The 18,654-nt window shown below is 46.2% G+C and overlaps 1 protein-coding gene across 4 annotated transcripts in view; it reads left to right on the top strand.

Annotated features, from left to right (window-relative positions):
• Positions 1–3,823: 3,823 nt before the first annotated feature.
• LOC121003990 (C-type lectin domain family 2 member B-like) overlaps positions 3,824–18,654 on the top strand; it is a 56,472-nt gene continuing 41,641 nt past the window's right edge. Inside the window, exons 1-4 of one of the 4 annotated variants that reach the window (XM_040436002.1) lie at positions 3,824–4,033; positions 7,088–7,144; positions 8,746–8,749; positions 17,880–17,971. In XM_040436002.1, the coding sequence (XP_040291936.1) occupies positions 3,973–4,033; positions 7,088–7,144; positions 8,746–8,749; positions 17,880–17,971 (214 nt within the window). In that variant the 5' untranslated portion in view covers positions 3,824–3,972. The remainder of the gene's footprint in view (positions 4,034–7,087; positions 7,145–8,745; positions 8,750–17,879; positions 17,972–18,654) is intronic. The other 3 variants (XM_040436001.1, XM_040436004.1, XM_040436003.1) reach the window with 3 other exon arrangements.

Here is an 18,654-nt window from a genome sequence, read left to right on the forward strand (position 1 = left end):
GAGATTTACCTGCCAGGGATCCGGGTCTCCCAGCTTGTGAAGAGAGCTGGCCCCAGCACTTTTGGAGTACCCCGGAGGGTGTGAATTCCTCAACTAGTGGCATGACGGCCGCCGCTGCTCTAATCAAGATGGCCGCCGTTCCTGAACTAGCTCCCGCGGATGATGACGTCCTATCTACAGTCCGGACCCCGGATGCTATGGATCCCTCCGCGATGGCTGCACAGATGGGCAAGACATCCCCCAAGATGGCCGCCAGAGATGAACCTGCTCCCGCCGACCAAGTCGCCCAGGCCCTGGACATGCCTGCACCGCTGACGGCATCTGCAGTCCCAGAGACAGCCACGATCAGCCCAGATGACCAGCAGGAGGAACCGTAACTGGCCGCCCGGCCGCGACACGAGGTAGGAGCAGTCACGCTCCCTGAGGCCCCGGCCCCTGCACCATGCACGGTGGACTCTGACACCCCTCACAGGCCCGAACAGGCTCCGCTATGCACACTTGCTGGTGCAGCGGAGGCGACCAAAGTTTCCACTCCGCCACCCAGAACGGACACCCCTGGGTCATGACGCCTCAACCCTGAGGTCTTGGTCGAGATCACCGCTCCACGCCCAGACCGTGTGGGAGTACAAATCAGCTATTGAGGAGTGGGTCAAACAAGTGCTAGATGACCCCCGGCCAGGTGACCCAAAACTAGTCCGGCGCACAGGGATGGTCCTGTGTTTTGCTGTGGAGAGAGGAGTGGGCTTTCTCCAAGACAGTCATTCAGGGGCCGAGATATTTGTGGGCCGCCGTTCTGTCAAGCGTTCCTATTTGCCCCAGGCACGTCACAATCTATATGTGGGTGACCAAGTAGAGTACACCCCAATGCGCTCTATTCAAGGCCCCTTCGCCGCGGGAGTTACTCTACTCGCCAATCCCTTCCCCTGCCTTAACACCAGAGACCTGGCAGGAAGACCCAGGCTCTGCACGGAGAGTTCGCTGCCTACAGGAGACCCCAGGCGGCAGGATGAGGTTCAGAGAACAAACCCAGCCAGAGCCGGAGCCCCTCATCCCTGACCTGGCCGCACCACCAACACTACGGGTGGGACAGATTAACAATTTGGTTTTGACATTCAACCCCAGGGTGCAGCCATACGTCCTACCCTGGAAGCTGACCCAGACACCACCCGGAACCTTGCCCTTACGCTACTTGGCCCTGTTGTGCCCTTAGCTGTGTATCAGGGACCTATATATCAAGAGACCTCCCTGCAACCCATATTGCCTTATATCTTTAGGCTTGCATTAGCCCTGATACCTAATGGAGCCCACATTATGGGCTACCATCTGTATTTGATGTAAGTGTCCTCTGTTTTCACATCTGAATATCCTCAGTGTTAGGGTCCATTCACACGTCCGTTTTTTCTTTCCTGATCTGTTCCGTTTTTTCAGGAACAGATCTGGACCAGATCTGGACCCATTCATTTTCAATGGGTCCTGGAAAAAATCAGACATTGAGCTGTCCGTTTTTTTCCAGGACCCATTGAAAATGAATGTGTCCAGATCTGGTCCAGATCTGTTCCTGAAAAAACGGAACAGATCAGGAAAGAAAAAACGGACGTGTGAATAGACCCTTAACTATTGAATTATCTGGATTAACACTCTATGTTATTCATGCCCTGCTCGATTGCACAATATTCCCTTGATGATTGTTACATGAAACATGCATGTAGGGATCAGCTGCACTAGAGCACAACAGGGCCAAGTAACGTAAGGGCAAGGTTCCGGACGGGGTCGTTCTTCTCAGGATGGGTGCACCGTGGTTAGGATGTTAGGGTCACGGTAGCACCCCTATCCTAGGGTGATATAGGGACTTAGAGCCCACCATCACCCCCGTTTTGTTCCTGCCATTTTTTTCAGCAAGATCAACATCTACTGAATATCTGTAAATACCGGAAGACACTTGGGTTACGGTAAGACAACCGGTTATATTTTCAGGTGCCGCCGTGTACCAATAATTTAATGTGTAAGGCTACTTTCACACTAGCGTTCGGGTGTCCGCTCGTGCGCACCGTTTGAAGGGGCTCACGAGCGGCCCCGAACGCATCCGTCCGGCCCCAATGCATTCTCAGTGGAGGCGGATCCACTGAGAATGCATCCGCCTGCCAGCGCTCAGCCTCCGCTCCGCTCAGTGAGCGGACACCTGAACGCTGCTTGCAGCGTTCGGGTGTCCACCTGGCCGTGCGGAGGCGAGCGGATCCGTCCACACTTACAATGTAAGTCAATGGGGGCGGATCCGCTTGAAGATGACACCATATGGCTCAATCTTCAAGCGGATCCGTTCCCCATTGACTTACAATGTAAAGTCTGAACGGATCCGCTCAGGCTACTTTCACACTTAGAACATTTTCTAAGTTTTAATGCAGACGCATCCGTTCTGAACGGATGCGAACGTCTGCATTATCGGAGCGGATCCGTCTGATGAAACATCAGACGGATCCGCTCCGAACGCTAGTGTGAAAGTAGCCTTAGTGTGCACTTGATTGATTATATGTGTTAAATTTAGGGATTTTTTCTATCTTTATACCAATTAAAAGTTACGTTTTAATCAAGATCACCACTCCAACCTTCTTTTGTACTTTATAAATATAGGTGACCTAGCTCTAGACTATCCAATACCTCCTCTTTCATTAAGTAGATGAGGTGAGTTTAAAGAGGACCTTTCATCTGGCAAAACATTGTGAACTAAGTGTCATGATCTGTACAGCGGCGCTCAGGGATCTCACTGCACTTACTATTATCCCTGGGCGCCGCTCCGTTCTCCTGCTATGCCCTCCGGTATGTTCGGTCACTTGGTTATAGTAGGAGGAGACTCCCCTTGTTCTTCTGGGCGTCTCCTTCTCCTAGGCTGTAGCGCTGGCCAATCGCAGCGCAGAGCTCACAGCCTGGGAGTTTTTTTTCTCCCAGGCTGTGAGCTCTGCGCTGCGATTGGCCAGCGCTACAGCCTAGAAGAAGGAGACGCCCAGCACAACAAGGGCAGTCTCCTCCTACTATAACCAAGTCCCCTAAGTCTCCGCCTACTATAACCAAGTCCCCTAAGTCTCCGCCTACTATAACCAAGTGACCGAAGATACCGGAGGGCATAACGGGAGAACGGAGCTGCACCCAGGGATAATAGTAAGTGCAGTGAAATCCCGGGGCGCCGTTGTACATATCATGATACTTAGTTCACAATGTTTTGCCAGATGAAAGGTTCTCTTTAAATATATTTTTATTTTTTTTAACCCCTCCATCCCTAATTTACTTAGCATTCTGTAGTAAGAATGCTATTATTTTCCCTTATAACCATGTTATAAGGGAAAATAATAATGATTCGGGTCCGATCGTCACCTACAAACCATGCGTGAAAATCGCACCGCATCTGCACTTGCTTGTGGATGATTGCGATTTTCACGCAGCCCCATTCATTTCTATGGGGCCTGCGTTGCGTGAAAAACCGCACAATATAGAGCATGCTGCGATTTTCACGCAACGCACAAGTTATGCCTGAAAATCACCGCTCATGTGCACAGCCCCATAGAAGTGAATGGGTTCAGATTCAGTGCGGGTGCAATGCGTTCACCTCACTCATTGTACCCGCACGGAAAACTCGCCAGTGTGAAAGGGGCCTAAGGGTTGCCCTGCTGTCACTGACAGCGAGCTACCCACTCTGCAGCTGCACGATTAGCGTGCAGCTGCGATCTCTGAATAGACGTTCCAGAACGTCCATTCAGAGTTAAACATCCACCCATAGGACGTTTATATCCTAAGGGCGGATGTGAAGTGGTTAAAAAAAGCAGCTACTGAAAACAAGATTGTAAGATGAGACGTCACGTGAGGCGTGGAGCTGACTATTTGTGTGTGAAACGAAACCTATGCTCTCCGTCTGGATTCTTCAGCAGAGAGAATCAGAATATGACCATACTCTGTCACTAGAAGACTACAAACTCATAAACTATGGCAAGGATTGAAGAAGGAAAAGCCGCTGCAAATTCTCTCTTAGAAGACAAAGCCGCCGGTGAGACTCACTGAGTGTGTGTATGAGTGTGCGTCTGTTCACCACCCGCTCTCCTCTGAACAATACATCTCTCTATACATTTCTGTCCGTCTCCCCAACGTTCACTCAATCTCTGGTTCTACGGTGTCTCCAGAGATGGCCGTACACATAGATAGAAGGGGGCCGAGGGTTATACAAACACAGAGAAGACAATGGTTGGCACTCCACTGGGTCGTGTGGTTGAACATACAGATGTAGCAGGGGTAACACACACATTCTTAACTCAAATTTCTTAACTCATCGCGTTATCTTGAAACAAAAGCCATTGAAAAGCAATTGCTTAGTTGCATTTAGTTTAGATAACATGTCTCATAAAGCATGTGTGTTAACCCTGCCACATCCGTACACTGCCATACGAATTACCCTCTATATTGTCATACGTGTCCAATGACATCAGGAGACGGACTCCTCATCTTTCGGGGATTGTTCTTTGATGGAAAGATTGTGGAATAGTGATCAGACCAACAGTTTTAAACACATATGACTGTCTGTCATCAATTGGCTAAAATGATTGTTCACAAATTAATATCACCCAAGGGGCATTTGTTAAAATGTGTACATTTTCATTAACTTTAGGGCTCATGGGCACAACCGTTGTTTTTGTCCATTTTTTCGCTGATCTTATGTGGACCCATTTACTTCAATGGGGCTGCAAAAGATCCTGCGTTCCACAGATATAATAGAACATGTCTAGTGTTGAGCGAACTTGTGTTTTAAGTTTGGCGTCTAAAGTTTGGGTTATCGAAGAATCGCGTTATGGATTCCGCTACCACGGACCATAACGGCATTTAGAATCCATAACGCGATTCTTCGATAACCCGAACCCAATCTTTAGACGCCGAACTTAAATCACAAGTTCACTCAACACTAAACATGTCCTATTCTTTGTCTGTTTTGAGGACGGCAAAAATGGCCACGGCCGTGTCCATGAGCATTCAGTAGAATGGGTTTGAGTACCTTTAGTTTACTTACTCTCACGCTCTCTTTGTGCGTTTCCTCTCTTAACCCTTACAACTCCCGTGGACTCCGTACTGAATCTGGACCCCGCTATTGCTTGATATTCCCTATCACTATTTTATATTATGTTGCAATAGCTTTTTAAGATCCAACTTGATGTGGACGTGCGGCTTAAATAAATAAAAGGTTAACTGCAGTGTTCTTTGAGAGGACGATGGACAGAAAGTCCAGAAAACTTTCCAAAACCAAGATAACTTCTTTATGTCATGTATCTCCTGATAAATGTATAGATGAGACAGATATGAGCTGCTGCGTTTTTCTAGCTGCTGTTCCTTTAATAGTTCCGGGAATTCAGTACTTGTGCTTCTGTGAAATACAATCCCTCTTTGTAGCAGCTCTGCCCTGTTAACCCTTAGCTAGTCACGTACAGCATTTATATAAGCAGCTTTTGGCCAATATCTGACGGCCATAATAAAGGCACATTTTTACATCCACATTATAGCTGCAAAACACTTCCCTTGGTTCATATGAATGAGAGGGTCCTAATGTTTTTACAGATGCAAAAATTGGCCCATATTCAGACGGTCTGATTTTCACCTCAGGGTATGTGGGGTACTTAGGGGGTTTGTTTAATGAAAAAACAATAGACAAAAGGTAAAACAACAAAACCTGAAACTAAAAAGAATGAAACCTGATCGCTTTACAGCTACTATAACATATGTTACTAAACGTAAGAAAAGACAAGAGTCTGCAGACCATCAGGTGTAACAAATGTTAGTTTCCTCCTGGATCTACTGCAGCATTCTCCAACCTGTGGTTCTCCAGCGATATTGGACATGTTGAGAGTTGTAGTCTTACAGCTGCAGAGCATTAGGTTACAGAACACTGATACGTGGAAGGACTTTGCCCTTGTTATATTGTCCTAAGGGCAGGAACAGACAGAGCAGCTGAGACCTTGTGGTGACAATGGCTGTACAATATAGTACTTATGCTTTACTCACAATACTGTGCACCCATTGACTACCACATGTGGACAGGGTCTCGGCCTCGTGGAAGCTGCTCCATCTAATTTTATCGTCAGGGAACAAACTCCTGGAGAGAAGTCTACCAGCTGCTCACCCCTCCAACCACAGTAGTAATGAAACTGGATTAATTCACAGTTTTCTTGCTTTGCCACCATTTTTCTCTACATTTTTTTTGTGTTGCCCAAAAATGCTGTGGTCAGATGTTTCTTTAAAGTCTGTAGTAAAATATGAGAATGGCTTTATTAGCGTGGTTTTATTTTTGGTCTTTTTGGTGCTTTTGTGTCATTTTCCCCCTATTGGCTAAGGCTACATGCACACGAACGTATATTGTTTTCCGCGTCCGTTCCGTTTATTTTGCGGATAGGATGTGGACCCATTCATTTTTATTGAGCTGTTAAAAATGCGGATAGTCAACAGTTTGTTTTCCGTGGTTCAATTCCACAAAAAAAAATAGAGCATGTCCTTTTCTTGCACACGACCGTTGTGTGTTTTGCGGTCCACAAATTGCGGATCTGCAAAACACGGATGACAAATTGCGGAACGGCACGGACAGCCATTGATATAACTGCCTATTCTTGTCTGCAAAACGGCCAAGAATAGGACAGGTTATATTTTTTGAGCGGACCACGGAACGGAGCAACGGATGCGGACAGCACACGGAGTGCTGTCTGCATCTTTTGCGGCCCCATTGAAGTGAATGGGTCCGCTTCCGAGCTGCAAAAACTGCGGACCAAAACAACGTGTGCATGAGGCCTTAGTCGGATGTGTTTGTGCCCCTTTAGTTTACTTCTCTGCCTGTTGCAGTCTTTCTGTATATGTGTCTCTCACTCTCTTTGTGTCTTTCCTCTCTATTATCCGTTTCTTCTCTCTCCACACTGCCTCGTCCCGACTAGATGTTCCTCACAGCTTTAACCCTTACATCTCCTGTGGACTGCATACTATTAATTCTAACCCTGCTATTACTTAATATATTCTATTACTATTTTTTTCTATGTTGCTCTTTAAGATTAAATTTTTTATTTTTTTTCCCCAGGTCATACAAAAGACATACAGAAAAAGCTAACGCCTTGCCTTACATCACCTTACACAGGTACAAAAATACATGATGCACCGATCTAATTGTATGTAACCTATTGTGTGGGTTGAATTAAACAAAGGTTGACTAGAATGTTCTTTGAGGGGGCGATGGACAGAAAGTCTAGAAAATTCTCTAAAAACCAAGGTGACATCTTTATTTGTCATGTAAAACAAAAAGAGGAGCGCAACGGGTGTGACTGGGCGCGTAAGGATTAAATGCCGTCTCACCTGGAACTGTTGTGCACATGGATCCAGTGCAGTTCTAGCATACAAAGCTCTGTGGCTGCGGCTTGTCTCGGCCTCTGGGAAGGTCCTGGTCCTACCATAGAAGAAACGCACAATGTTGTCCAACGCAGGAACAACAGAAGACACCCGTTTTCCCTTTGTCACTCTGTCCCTTTGGTGAGGGAACGCTCCTCCCTCCTCCCTCATCCACTCACAAGAGAGAGAGAGAGTAACTCCAAAGGCGTTTTCTGTTGCTCTGGCGTTGGGCCGTTGGGCGTTGCCTCCCGTTTCTTCGCTTTTATTGCTGCTTCTCTGAAAGCTATATATAGCTGTGTATGTGTCTCTCTCACGCTCTGTTTGTGGTTTCCTCTCTAGTCTCAGTTTCTTCTCTCTCCACCCGGTTGCTCTGATGTTCATCGCTGCCTTAAAGGGCCCCTGTCAGCAGATTTGTACCTATGAAACTGTCTGACTTGTTGCTTGTGCGCTTGGAAGCCCTTTAACCCTTACAACTCCCGTGGACTAAATACAGAATCTAGACCCCGCTATTGCTTGATATTCCCTATCACTATTTTTTATTATGTTGCAATAGCTTTTTAAGATCCAACTTGATGTGGACGTGCGGCTTACATAAATAAGAGGTTGACTGCAGTGTTCTTTGAGAGGACGATGGACAGAAAGTCCAGAAAACTTTCCAAAACCAAGATGACTTCTTTATGTCATATATCTCCTGATAAATGTATAGATGAGACAGATATGAGCTGCTGCGTTTTTCTAACTGCTGTTCCTTTAATGGATTCCGGGAATTCAGTACTTGTGCTTCTATTGAAATACAATTCCTGTAAAACAAGTTCTCCTGCCTTTCTGCCTCTCTCTTGCAGCGTTGCCCTGTTAACCCTTAGCTAGTCAATTTCTGATGGGAATAAGCAGATTTTTACTGCAAAACACCTCCCTTGGTTCATCTGAACTAAACTTAGACCACCATAGAAGCATCATTCCAGTTCCGATAAACCATGGAGGGTCCCAATGCTTTTACAGATGTAAACATGGACCCATATACAGACGGTCTGAATCTTACCTTAGAACATTTGGGGTACCGAGGGGGATTTGTTGGCTTTGAGATATCTTGAGATGAGTTCTAGTGAAAAAACAACAGCTAAAAAGTTATGGCCGGACTGGGAGCAAAGCTTAGGGGAGGCCGGCATGACGGGGGGTTTGGCTCAGGGAGACCCCAGTAGTAGTAATAGGTTAGTTAGTTAAAGGGGGGCGGATTATGGAGATCAAGGGGGTTAGGGATTGGTTAAGTGGAGTTTAGGGGTGGGGGTTGAGGGGATAAAAGAAGGAGACAGGGAGAAGAAGGGTGCCATTTTAGGTGAGGAAAAAAGAGAGTAGTGAGTCCACGTTATTTAATCTAAAAAGCGTACTGATGGAGCAACTGGAGGACACCATAAGGTGTCTGCGGGAGGCTGCGGAGGTTCGGGGTCTTGGCTAGGTCCAAGAGCAGCTGCAGCATCTATTCAGGGGGGGGCTGAGGCTTCTGCACCGCCTCAGCACTTGGCGTCCCGGCCGCGGTAGACCAGGCCGCCGGTGCACTTTAGCCCATAGTCCTCCCCCGGGGCTTAGCGCCGATGACGGAGCCCTACCTAGGACCCTCCACGCCGGGGACCAGCGGGGACACTATCCTCCCGCACCCCTTCGGCGTGGGATGAATCTGACCTGCAGGCGGAGCCTACGAGGTGGCCGGGCCCGGTCACCTCCTTCATCTGGATGTGGCATGGATGCGGGACCAGGAGCAGTAGGCACCTTCTCATGTCCTGGTGAGGGAGGTGCCCCCCTGCGTGATCATGGCGGCAAGAGACACAGGGCTGCTGTAGTGCCGGTGGAGGTGTGCAGCAGGCCCCCATCACCATCTTCCAGCCTGCAGCCAGGGAGAAGCTCCGCCCCCTCTATCCTGTCCATGGAGGAGAACAGCTCTAACGTTCCTGGTAGGAGTGGAGCCAGGTGGGACAGCGTCAGGATGAAGTCGAGCGGTGCAGAGGACTGGACATCTGGACTCAGGATTTTTGGATGGTGGGGTCACAGCACCCAGGTGAGATTTCTTGGGGACCCTTAGCGCAGGTAGCGGCGTTTAGTGGGTGAGGTGGTGGGCCCCAGGCGGATTTGAGTAGGGGCTTAGGGCAGCTGCTGGGGGGATTGGCAGGCCTACTGGAGGGTTGGGGTATGGAAGGGTTGTCCCCGTTACCGGCGTGGGGGGTGACAGGGGACCTGAGAGGTCTAACATGGGGCAGGTGGTAGTATAGGGTCAAGGAGCACTGTGGCGTCGGTGCAACCACAGGCAGGCTGGGGAGCGGACAAATAAATGGTGCGGTTGGATGATAAAGCAAAGAGGGAGGTATATGTCTGCTTTGAGGGTCCATTGGGGGCTCATTTAAAGCAGGAGGTAAGGGAGCGTATTTGGAGGGGGGAGTATGTGGAGATTTTTTCTTTGCTTCCATTGGATAAGTTTAACCTGTATATGTTACGGAAGGACGAGGGCAAAAAAGAGGAGGAGGAGAAGTGTAGATATCGTATGATACCGCTGACTTTTCAGAACTGGCTGCAGGCGTTTGCGATATTAGAGAGTGTGATAGGGGAGAAGGCGCCGGAGTGCTGTTCAGCGTTGTTTTGTTATCTGGACATGATCGGGGAGGTGTATAGGGGGGATAGCTTGGCTGAGATACGATGAGCAGTTTAGGCACAGAAAGGCGGTACGTCAAGAGATAAGGTGGGACCACAAATGTATAGCTTTGTGGCTGAAGGGGAAGGCATCTGTTAGGTCAGGGCAGTCCTATTGGGGGGAATCGGGAAGTGGGGGGCAAGCCAGTATCGCTGTTGCGTTCGCAAAGGGCCTGTGCTTCTCATTCAATGATGGGAACTGTAAATTCAGAGCTAAGTGCAAATTTAAGCACAAATGCTCCACATGTTGGGGATCTCATGCAGCGGCACGGTGCTTTAGGGGTAATAGACAAAGAGGGGGACATGGCAATAGCAAAGGGGGAGACGCCGGTCCGCCTGGATGGAGGATGGAGCCGTTCTTAGATAGATATCTGGATAAGGAAGGGGTGGCATTGTTGCGGGAAGGGGGGGGGGGGGGTTTGCGTGGGGTTTTCGAATTCTGTTTGTTCCCCGGGAGGCGTGTTGTTAAAGAAGAATTTGAGGTCGGCCAGGGAGCATCTGGACGTAGTGGCAGAGACACTTAGTAAGGAAGTTGCGTTAGGCAGAATGGCGGGTCCTTTTGTGGATCCGCCATTTTCGAATTTGCGAGTGTCTCCGCTGGGAGTGGTTCCGAAGAAGGAGGCGAATAAGTTTCAGCTTATTCACCACCTGTCTTTTCAAAAGGCTACATTTTTGCATTGGGTAGTTCAGGTTAGTATTCCAGATGGAGGTGTTTTAAATTACTTGGACTTAGATGATTTTCTGTTTGTAGTTTTTTTTGGGTTCTCAGTTGTGTTCTAAGTTGTTACAATGTTTTATTGGTATGTCTAAGCAGTTTGGTGTCCCTATTGCTGAAGCAAAAACTGTTTAACCTTGCGTTTGTTTAGAATTTTTAGGTATTGTTATTGATAGTGTCAAGATTGAGTTTCGTTTTCTAAGGTTAAGTTAAATTCGATTAGATCATTATAGTATATTATCATTATATATAAGTTATTAGCCAAGAATAAATGCACCTTGAGGGAATTGCAATCTCTTTTAGGCTCACTGCATTTTGCTTGTAGAATAATTCCAATACGTCGTGTTTTTTCTAAGCGGATGTACTTTGCTACAAGAGGTTTGCGTTCCCCTGCAGCACATGTTAGATTAACTAGACCTCATAGGGCTCATTCACATGACCATGGTTTGGTTCATCATCCGAGCCGCATTTTTTGCGGCTTGGATGCGGACCCATTCACTTCAATCGGGCCGCAAAAGATGCGGACAGCACTCTGTGTGCTGTCCGCATCCGTTGCTCAATTCCATGGCCCCACAAAAATTATGAGTCATGTCCTATTTTTGTCCATTATGCGGACAAGAATAGGTATTTCTATAATGGCCGCCAGTTCCGTTCCGCAAATTGTGTAAGGCACATGGGTGGCATCCATGATCCGTGTTTTGCAGATCCGCAATTTGCAGACCACAAAACATGGCACGGTCGTGTGAATAAACCCTTAAGGAGGATATGTCTATGTGGCTGGAATTCTTTACTAAGTTTAATGGTAGGAGTTGTTGGCAGGAAGAATTTCAGGATTCAGATTTTTTTAAGTTATTTACTGATGCAGCAGTGAGCTTTGGTTTTGGAGCCTTCTAGAATAATAAATGGTCTGTAGGAAGTTGGCCAGATTTTTGGGTAGAAAATAAATTTACTTCTAATATTGTGCTCTTAGAATTATTTCCTGTTTTAGTTGCTATATTAGTTTGGGGTTCGTTTTTTAAGAATAAGAGAATTTGTCTTTTCACAGATAATAAAGTTGTGGTTTTTGCCATCAATACACTGTCTTCTAAATGTGAGAGGACAGCGTGATTGTTGAGGTATTTGGTGTTGTGCTGTATGCCCTTTAACATTTGGTTCGGTGTAAGGGGTTTGAAATAGAAGGACCTTCTGAATGAGATTAAGGGCTCTTTCACACTTGCGTTCTTTTCTTCCGGCATAGAGTTCCGTCGTCGGGGCTCTATGCCGGAAGAATCCTGATCAGTTTTATCCTAATGCATTCTGAATGGAGAGAAATCCGTTCAGGATGCATCAGGATGTCTTCAGTTCCGGACTGGAACGTTTTTTGGCCGGAGGAAATACTGCAGCATGCTGCGCTTTTTGCTCCGGCCAAAAATCCTGAACACTTGCCGCAAGGCCGGATCCGGAATTAATGCCCATTGAAAGGCATTAATCCGGATCCGGCCTTAAGCTAAACGTCGTTTCGGCGCATTGCCGGATCCGACGTTTAGTTTTTTCTGAATGGTTACCATGGCTGCCAAGACACTAAAGTCCTGGCAGCCATGGTAAAGTGTAGTGGGGAGCGGGGGAGCAGTATACTTACCGTCCGTGCGGCTCCCCGGGTGCTCCAGAGTGACGTCAGGGCGCCCCACGCGCATGGGTGACGTGATCGCATGGATCACGTCATCCATGCGCATGGGGCGCTCTGACGTCATTCTGGAGCGCCCCGGGAGCCGCACAGACGGTAAGTATACCGCTCCCCCGCTCCCCACTACTACTATGGCAACCAGGACTTTAATAGCGTCCTGGCTGCCATAGTAACACTGAACGCATTTTGAAGACGGATCCGTCTTCAAATGCTTTCAGTTCACTTGCGTTTTTCCGGATCCGGCGTGTAATTCCGGCAAATGGAGTGCACGACGGATCCGGACAACGCAAGTGTGAAAGAGACCTAAAAGACTAGCTGTTAGAAGGCCTGCCTCGCATGTTTTAATTTTGCATGCATGCCAGGCACACTCTGCTTTTAACCCCGTCCGTTGCCGTGACAGCCATTTGGCTCCAGGAGAAGTATATAGTGGGCTCAGCATGCATGTTGGTACTTGCATCCCTGGATCCGATGAAAGCTGTCACGGCACCGGACGGGGTTAAAAGCAGAGTGTGCCTGGCGTTCATGCTGTGCCTGCGCTCCCTGGACTTTGTGTGGCTGTCAAGGCCCATAACAGGTAGGTACTAGTGTTAGGGACCACTCATAGAGGCGACCTTGACGTTGTGAGTGGCTTATTACGCTTTGGCCAAAATGTACACCAATGCCTCATTCAACATCCAGCATAGAGGCAGGGCAGAGTGCTGGTTGCAGAGTGCTATTGCATTAGTGTTTTTGCATTTATTGGTTATTGATGAGATTAATAGTATCTATTTATGGTTATTTATTCTTTATGGGTTATTAATTAAATATTTATTGGTGAAATTTTATGGGTAAACCCAAAATAAAGCAACACGGCCTTATTTATCCAAATATTAGTGTCGGTGTTCTTATTTATTTATGTATTATGTGACTTGTGTCACCATGTATGGGGCCCCCCAGAGCGTTTAGCTTGGGGGACTCATGGGGACACAGTCACTGGGTTTTTCAGTGAGTTTTTTGTGGTTTTAATGTTATGGCTGGTTGGTGGTTTTGTCTTCTCCCCCCCCCCCCCCCCTGTTTGTGTTTTGTTTTCACAGGTCTTACCTGAAGTTGAATTCAGTTTTAGCCGGTATTGGTTCCTGTTGATGCAGCTGTTCATTGGTTCCGTTGTCCAGAAGCAAGAAAATTCTTCTCAGCTGATTGGTTGGATCCTCTGGTGGCGGGAAACCTGGAATTTAAAAGAAAGGACATCGCCATTAGTTGAAGAAGTTCAAGAAGACCAGGGCCAGTGTAGGGATGGAAGACCTTCTGAGGCAGTTGATCCGGCGAGCGGAGTCGGTGGGCGGAGAGGAGTAGCTGCGGCACTGCCTTACCCAGCCTGAAGTTGCTGGTTCTGGTGTCCAAAAGCAGGAAAATTCTTCTCAGCTGATTGGCAGGATCCTCTGGCGGCGTTAAACCTGGAATTTAAAAGAAGGGACATCGCCATTTATTCCTGGCAGTTCAAGAAGACCAGGACCAGCGCCCCGCCCTCCCTCCCCTTTTAGTCGTGTTGCCTTTATTTGGGGGATTTTGTCGCTCAGCTAATGCTGGGCGGACTTTTGGTCAAGATTCATTGGTTATTGATGAGATTATTATTATCTATTTATGGTTATTTATTCTTTATGGATTATTAATTAAATATTTATTGGTGCAATTTTATGGGTAACCCCAAATTAATGGAACACGGCCTTGTTTATCCAAATATAAGTGTTATTTATTTAGAGTATTATGTGACTTGTGTCACCATGGAAATGTCATTGGAAAAACAAAGCTCACTATTCACATCCCATATCTTTTTCAAGCTGGAAGATTTTCTTGAGCTAGACACTTAGGGGGGTCATTTACTTTCAGAAATACATCTAAATTAGGCGTCTTTCTGGCGCCGCAATCTGCGACTTTTTCTCGCTCGCACCAAGTCTACACTAATCATTTTCTACACCTGTTTTAGGCATAGAAAATAGTCTAAATCTACGCCAGTTAATGAATGTACCCCTTAATATGTCAGAAATAAACCTGAATTAACATATCATGAAAATTCACGTAGTGTATTAAAAGTAATACTTGTAACTGCGGTACTGAGAACAGCCTCTAGAACATAAGAACACTCATCTGTCAGTAGGAAAATTGTGCTCACGTAAGAAACAAGATCCATTTTAGATAAAAGTGTTTGTTCTATTTATTCTAAAGGAATGTAAACTGATCTTGAAATGAGATATTAGATCTGAGGATAGGTCATCAGTATAAAAGTCTAGGAAAACCCCTTTAACGATATACAGTCATGTGAAAAAATTAGGACACCCTTTGAAAGCATGTGGTTTTTTGTAACATTTTTAATAAATGGTTATTTCATCTCCGTTTCAACAATACAGAGAGATTAAAGTAATCCAACTAAACAAAGAAAACTGAAGAAAAGTCTTTTCAAGATCTTCTGTAAATGTCATTCTACAAAAATGCCTATTCTAACTGAGGAAAAAGATAGGACACCCTCACATGTATTCCCTCTTAAATTGGCTCAGATCTCACACCAGGTGCACATAATTAGTAGATCGTTACTCTGCATGTTGAATGAGGCTTGCCCTATTTAAACCTCAGACATTTAGTTTGGTGTGCTCCTGACTGTTGAAGTGAGAGTGAGCACCATGGTGAGAGCAAAAGAGCTGTCAGAGGACTTCAGAAAAAAGATTGTAGCAGCCTATGAGTCTGGGAAGGGATTTAAAAAGATCTCAAAAGATTTTGAAATCAGCCATTCCACTGTCCGGAAGATAGTCTACAAGTGGAGGGCTTTCAAAACAACTGCCAACATGCCCAGGACTGGTCGCCCCAGCAAGTTCACCCCAAGAGCAGACCGCAAGATGCTAAAAGAGGTCTCCAAAAACCCTAAAGTGTCATCTCGAGAACTACAGCAGGCTCTGGCTACTGTTGATGTAGAAGTACATGCCTCTACAATCAGAAAGAGACTGTACAAGTTTAACTTGCATGGGAGGTGTGCAAGGAGGAAACCTTTGCTTTCCAAGAGAAACATCGAGGCCAGACTGACATTTGCCAGAGATAAAGTTGACAAAGACCAGGACTTCTGGAATAATGTTCTTTGGACAGATGAGTCCAAAATTGAATTATTTGGACACAACAGCAGAGGACATGTTTGGCGTAAACCAAACACAGCATTCCAAGAAAAGAACCTCATACCAACTGTGAAGCATGGAGGTGGAAGTGTCATGGTTTGGGGCTGCTTTGCTGCAGCAGGACCTGGTCAGCTCACCATCATAGAATCCACGATGAATTCTACTGTGTATCAGAAGGTGCTTGAAGAACATGTGAGACCATCAGTTAGAAATTTAAAGCTGAAGCGGAACTGGACCATGCAACATGACAATGACCCAAAACATACTAGTAAATCAACCAAAGATTGGCTGAAAAAGAAGAAATGGAGAGTCCTGGAATGGCCAAGTCAAAGTCCAGATTTGAATCCCATTGAGATGCTGTGGGGTGACTTGAAAAGGGCTGTACGTGCAAGAAACCCCTCAAACATCTCACAGCTGAAAAAGTTCTGCATTGAGGAGTGGGGTAAAATTTCCTCAGACCGATGTCGAAGACTGGTAGATGGCTACAAGAACCGTCTCACTGCAGTTATTTCAGCCAAAGGAGGTAACACTCGCTATTAGGGGCAAGGGTGTCCTATCTTTTTCCTCAGTTAGAATAGGCATTTTTGTAGAATGACATTTACAGAAGATCTTGAAAAGACTTTTCTTCAGTTTTCTTTGTTTAGTTGGATTACTTTAATCTCTCTGTATTGTTGAAACGGAGATGAAATAACCATTTATTAAAAATGTTACAAAAAACCACATGCTTTCAAAGGGTGTCCTAATTTTTTCACATGACTGTAGGTGTTGGGTAGGGTTACCACCTTTACCAACAAAAAATACCGGCTAAGTTAAGCCACACCCCAAAAGGGGTGTGCTTGTGGGGAGTGGCTTAACACGGGGCATTAAGTCACTATCATACTGTGGCTCCCAATAATATTAATGCCCCCCATTAGTGCCCCCCAGAATGAATACTGTCCACATTAATGCCCCAGTAATAGTAATGCCCCCATCCATGCACCACAGAATTAATGTCCCCGTTAAGAGTAATGGGCCCATTAGTGCTTCCAGTAAAAATAATGCCCACATTGTGTCCCCCAGTAAGAATAATGCCCCCATTAGTGCATCCCAGAATTAATGCCCCCCAGGAAGAATAATGCCACTATTTGTGCCCCCCAGGAATAATAATGCCCCCCATTAGTGCCCCCCAGGAAGAATAATGCCCCCATTAGTGCCCCCCAGTTAGAATAATGCCCCCCATTAGTGCCTCTAGTTAAAATAATGCCCCCATTAGTGCCCCCCAGTAAGAATGTCCCCATGAGTGCCCCCATTTAGAATAATGCCCCCATTAGTGTCTTCAGTTAAAATATTGCCCCCATTAGTGCCCCAGTTAGAATAATGCCCCCCATTAGTGCCCCCCAGTTAGAATAATGCCCCGATTAGTGCACCCCAATAAGAATAACGTCCCCCACTAGTTCCCCCTTTTCTGCTTCTGCAAAAAAAAACTAAAAAACTTTCACCTCTTCCATTTGATGGCGCCGCTGTGAATGCTGCCTGCTGACTGGATGCTCAGGACAGGACCTGCGCTACAGCGTAATGACGTCTCACAGGTCCTGTCCTCCAGTCAGCAGCGAGTGTTCACCGCGGTGCAATCAAATGGAGGCGGTGAGTTCTTTTTTTTTAATTAACACAAGGGGGGAGGTAAAGGCTGCAATAATGAGCGCTCCACATTGGATACCCTTGAGGGACTGCAATTCACATCACAACCACTGGGTGGCAGCACACACTCCTACAGAATAGAGATCCTGTGACACAATATTGCAATGGCATGTTGTTTTAAAATGCTGGCCATGCTGTTACAGGTAGATGCATATTAGGACATGTCTAGTCTTGAGGACAGGTAAGGGCGAACACATCTGTATACTGTAGTTTCATGAAAACTTTCATTAGTTGCCTTTTGACTGGAGTACTTTACATCAATATTTGAGCCCACAAAAAGGCACACTCTGTTAATAAATCAGGCGCCTTTAAGGAATCCTCTTAGCCAAGATCGTTTTCTTGACACTTTTCAAAATTATTGAAGAAGGTACAAAACGTGCCATGTCATACATAACTGGTACTAGGATTCTGGCGTATTTTGGTGAGTAATACTCCCCCAGTGTCTCCAGAATAGGAGCATCAGCTTTGCCACTGGTAATACAAGTAGAAGGGGCTGAGAAATGATTTGGGCTGTAATCTCATATACAATCCATACGTACTGTGTCTTCAGTGACATCTGGAAATGATGCTGTAAGTGTAATTGTCTTCTCTTCAACAAGTATCAATCAGACATGTTCTTCTATGCAGTGTGCCTCCTGGGTGTCCTGAATGTTATCCTGGTGATTGTGATAATCGTATTGGCCGTCCTAGTCTGCTCTGTCAGGAATACTGGTAAGTACAACCTTTAGCTAAAGTATTAAAACTATTTGAGATTTTTTACTTTATCATATTAAGCATCTTTTTCAGTGATGGAGAACCTGCCTATGGATATTAGTTAACCAGATGTGCCAGAATACCTGTGTAATGTGCATTAGAAAAATGGCTGCAGTGACGAGTGCCAGTCCTTTTTTTAAACAGAATATTGGCATAATGGTATGACTGCCACAAATGTACTCATAGCACCTTCCATATGAATGTGGCTGGTACTGCAGCTAAGTCCCATTCTCTTGAATGGACCAGTACCAGGCGCAGCTGCTTGTACAGAGGTGTAGCTAGACTTTACAGCACCTGGGGCAAGGATTTAGCATGGTATCTCCCCAAAACCCCCACCCCCGCCACAAACACAAACACCTTCCACCCAATTTTACAGAAAGAGGGATAACCTCGGAGGTGCGCACAGTGCGCCACAGCAAATTTGTTTTACACTAAGCCACGTCTATAACTTCGCCCAATGCATAACTATACACAAACAGTCCCACTCAACTGATAAAATCTGTCATAGGGTACAGGGCGGTGTGGTGATAGAGGGATCCAGATATTAAAATTATTGTTAGGAGTAGGCAACCCCTCCCTTTCCATTCCTGTAGGGGGTCATCAGACCGGTCAGGAGAATGTAGCAATAAAAACCAGTAAGA

The sequence above is a fragment of the Bufo bufo genome, chromosome 6 (genome assembly GCF_905171765.1).
Source record: "Bufo bufo chromosome 6, aBufBuf1.1, whole genome shotgun sequence".
Taxonomy (NCBI): Eukaryota; Metazoa; Chordata; class Amphibia; order Anura; family Bufonidae; genus Bufo; species Bufo bufo.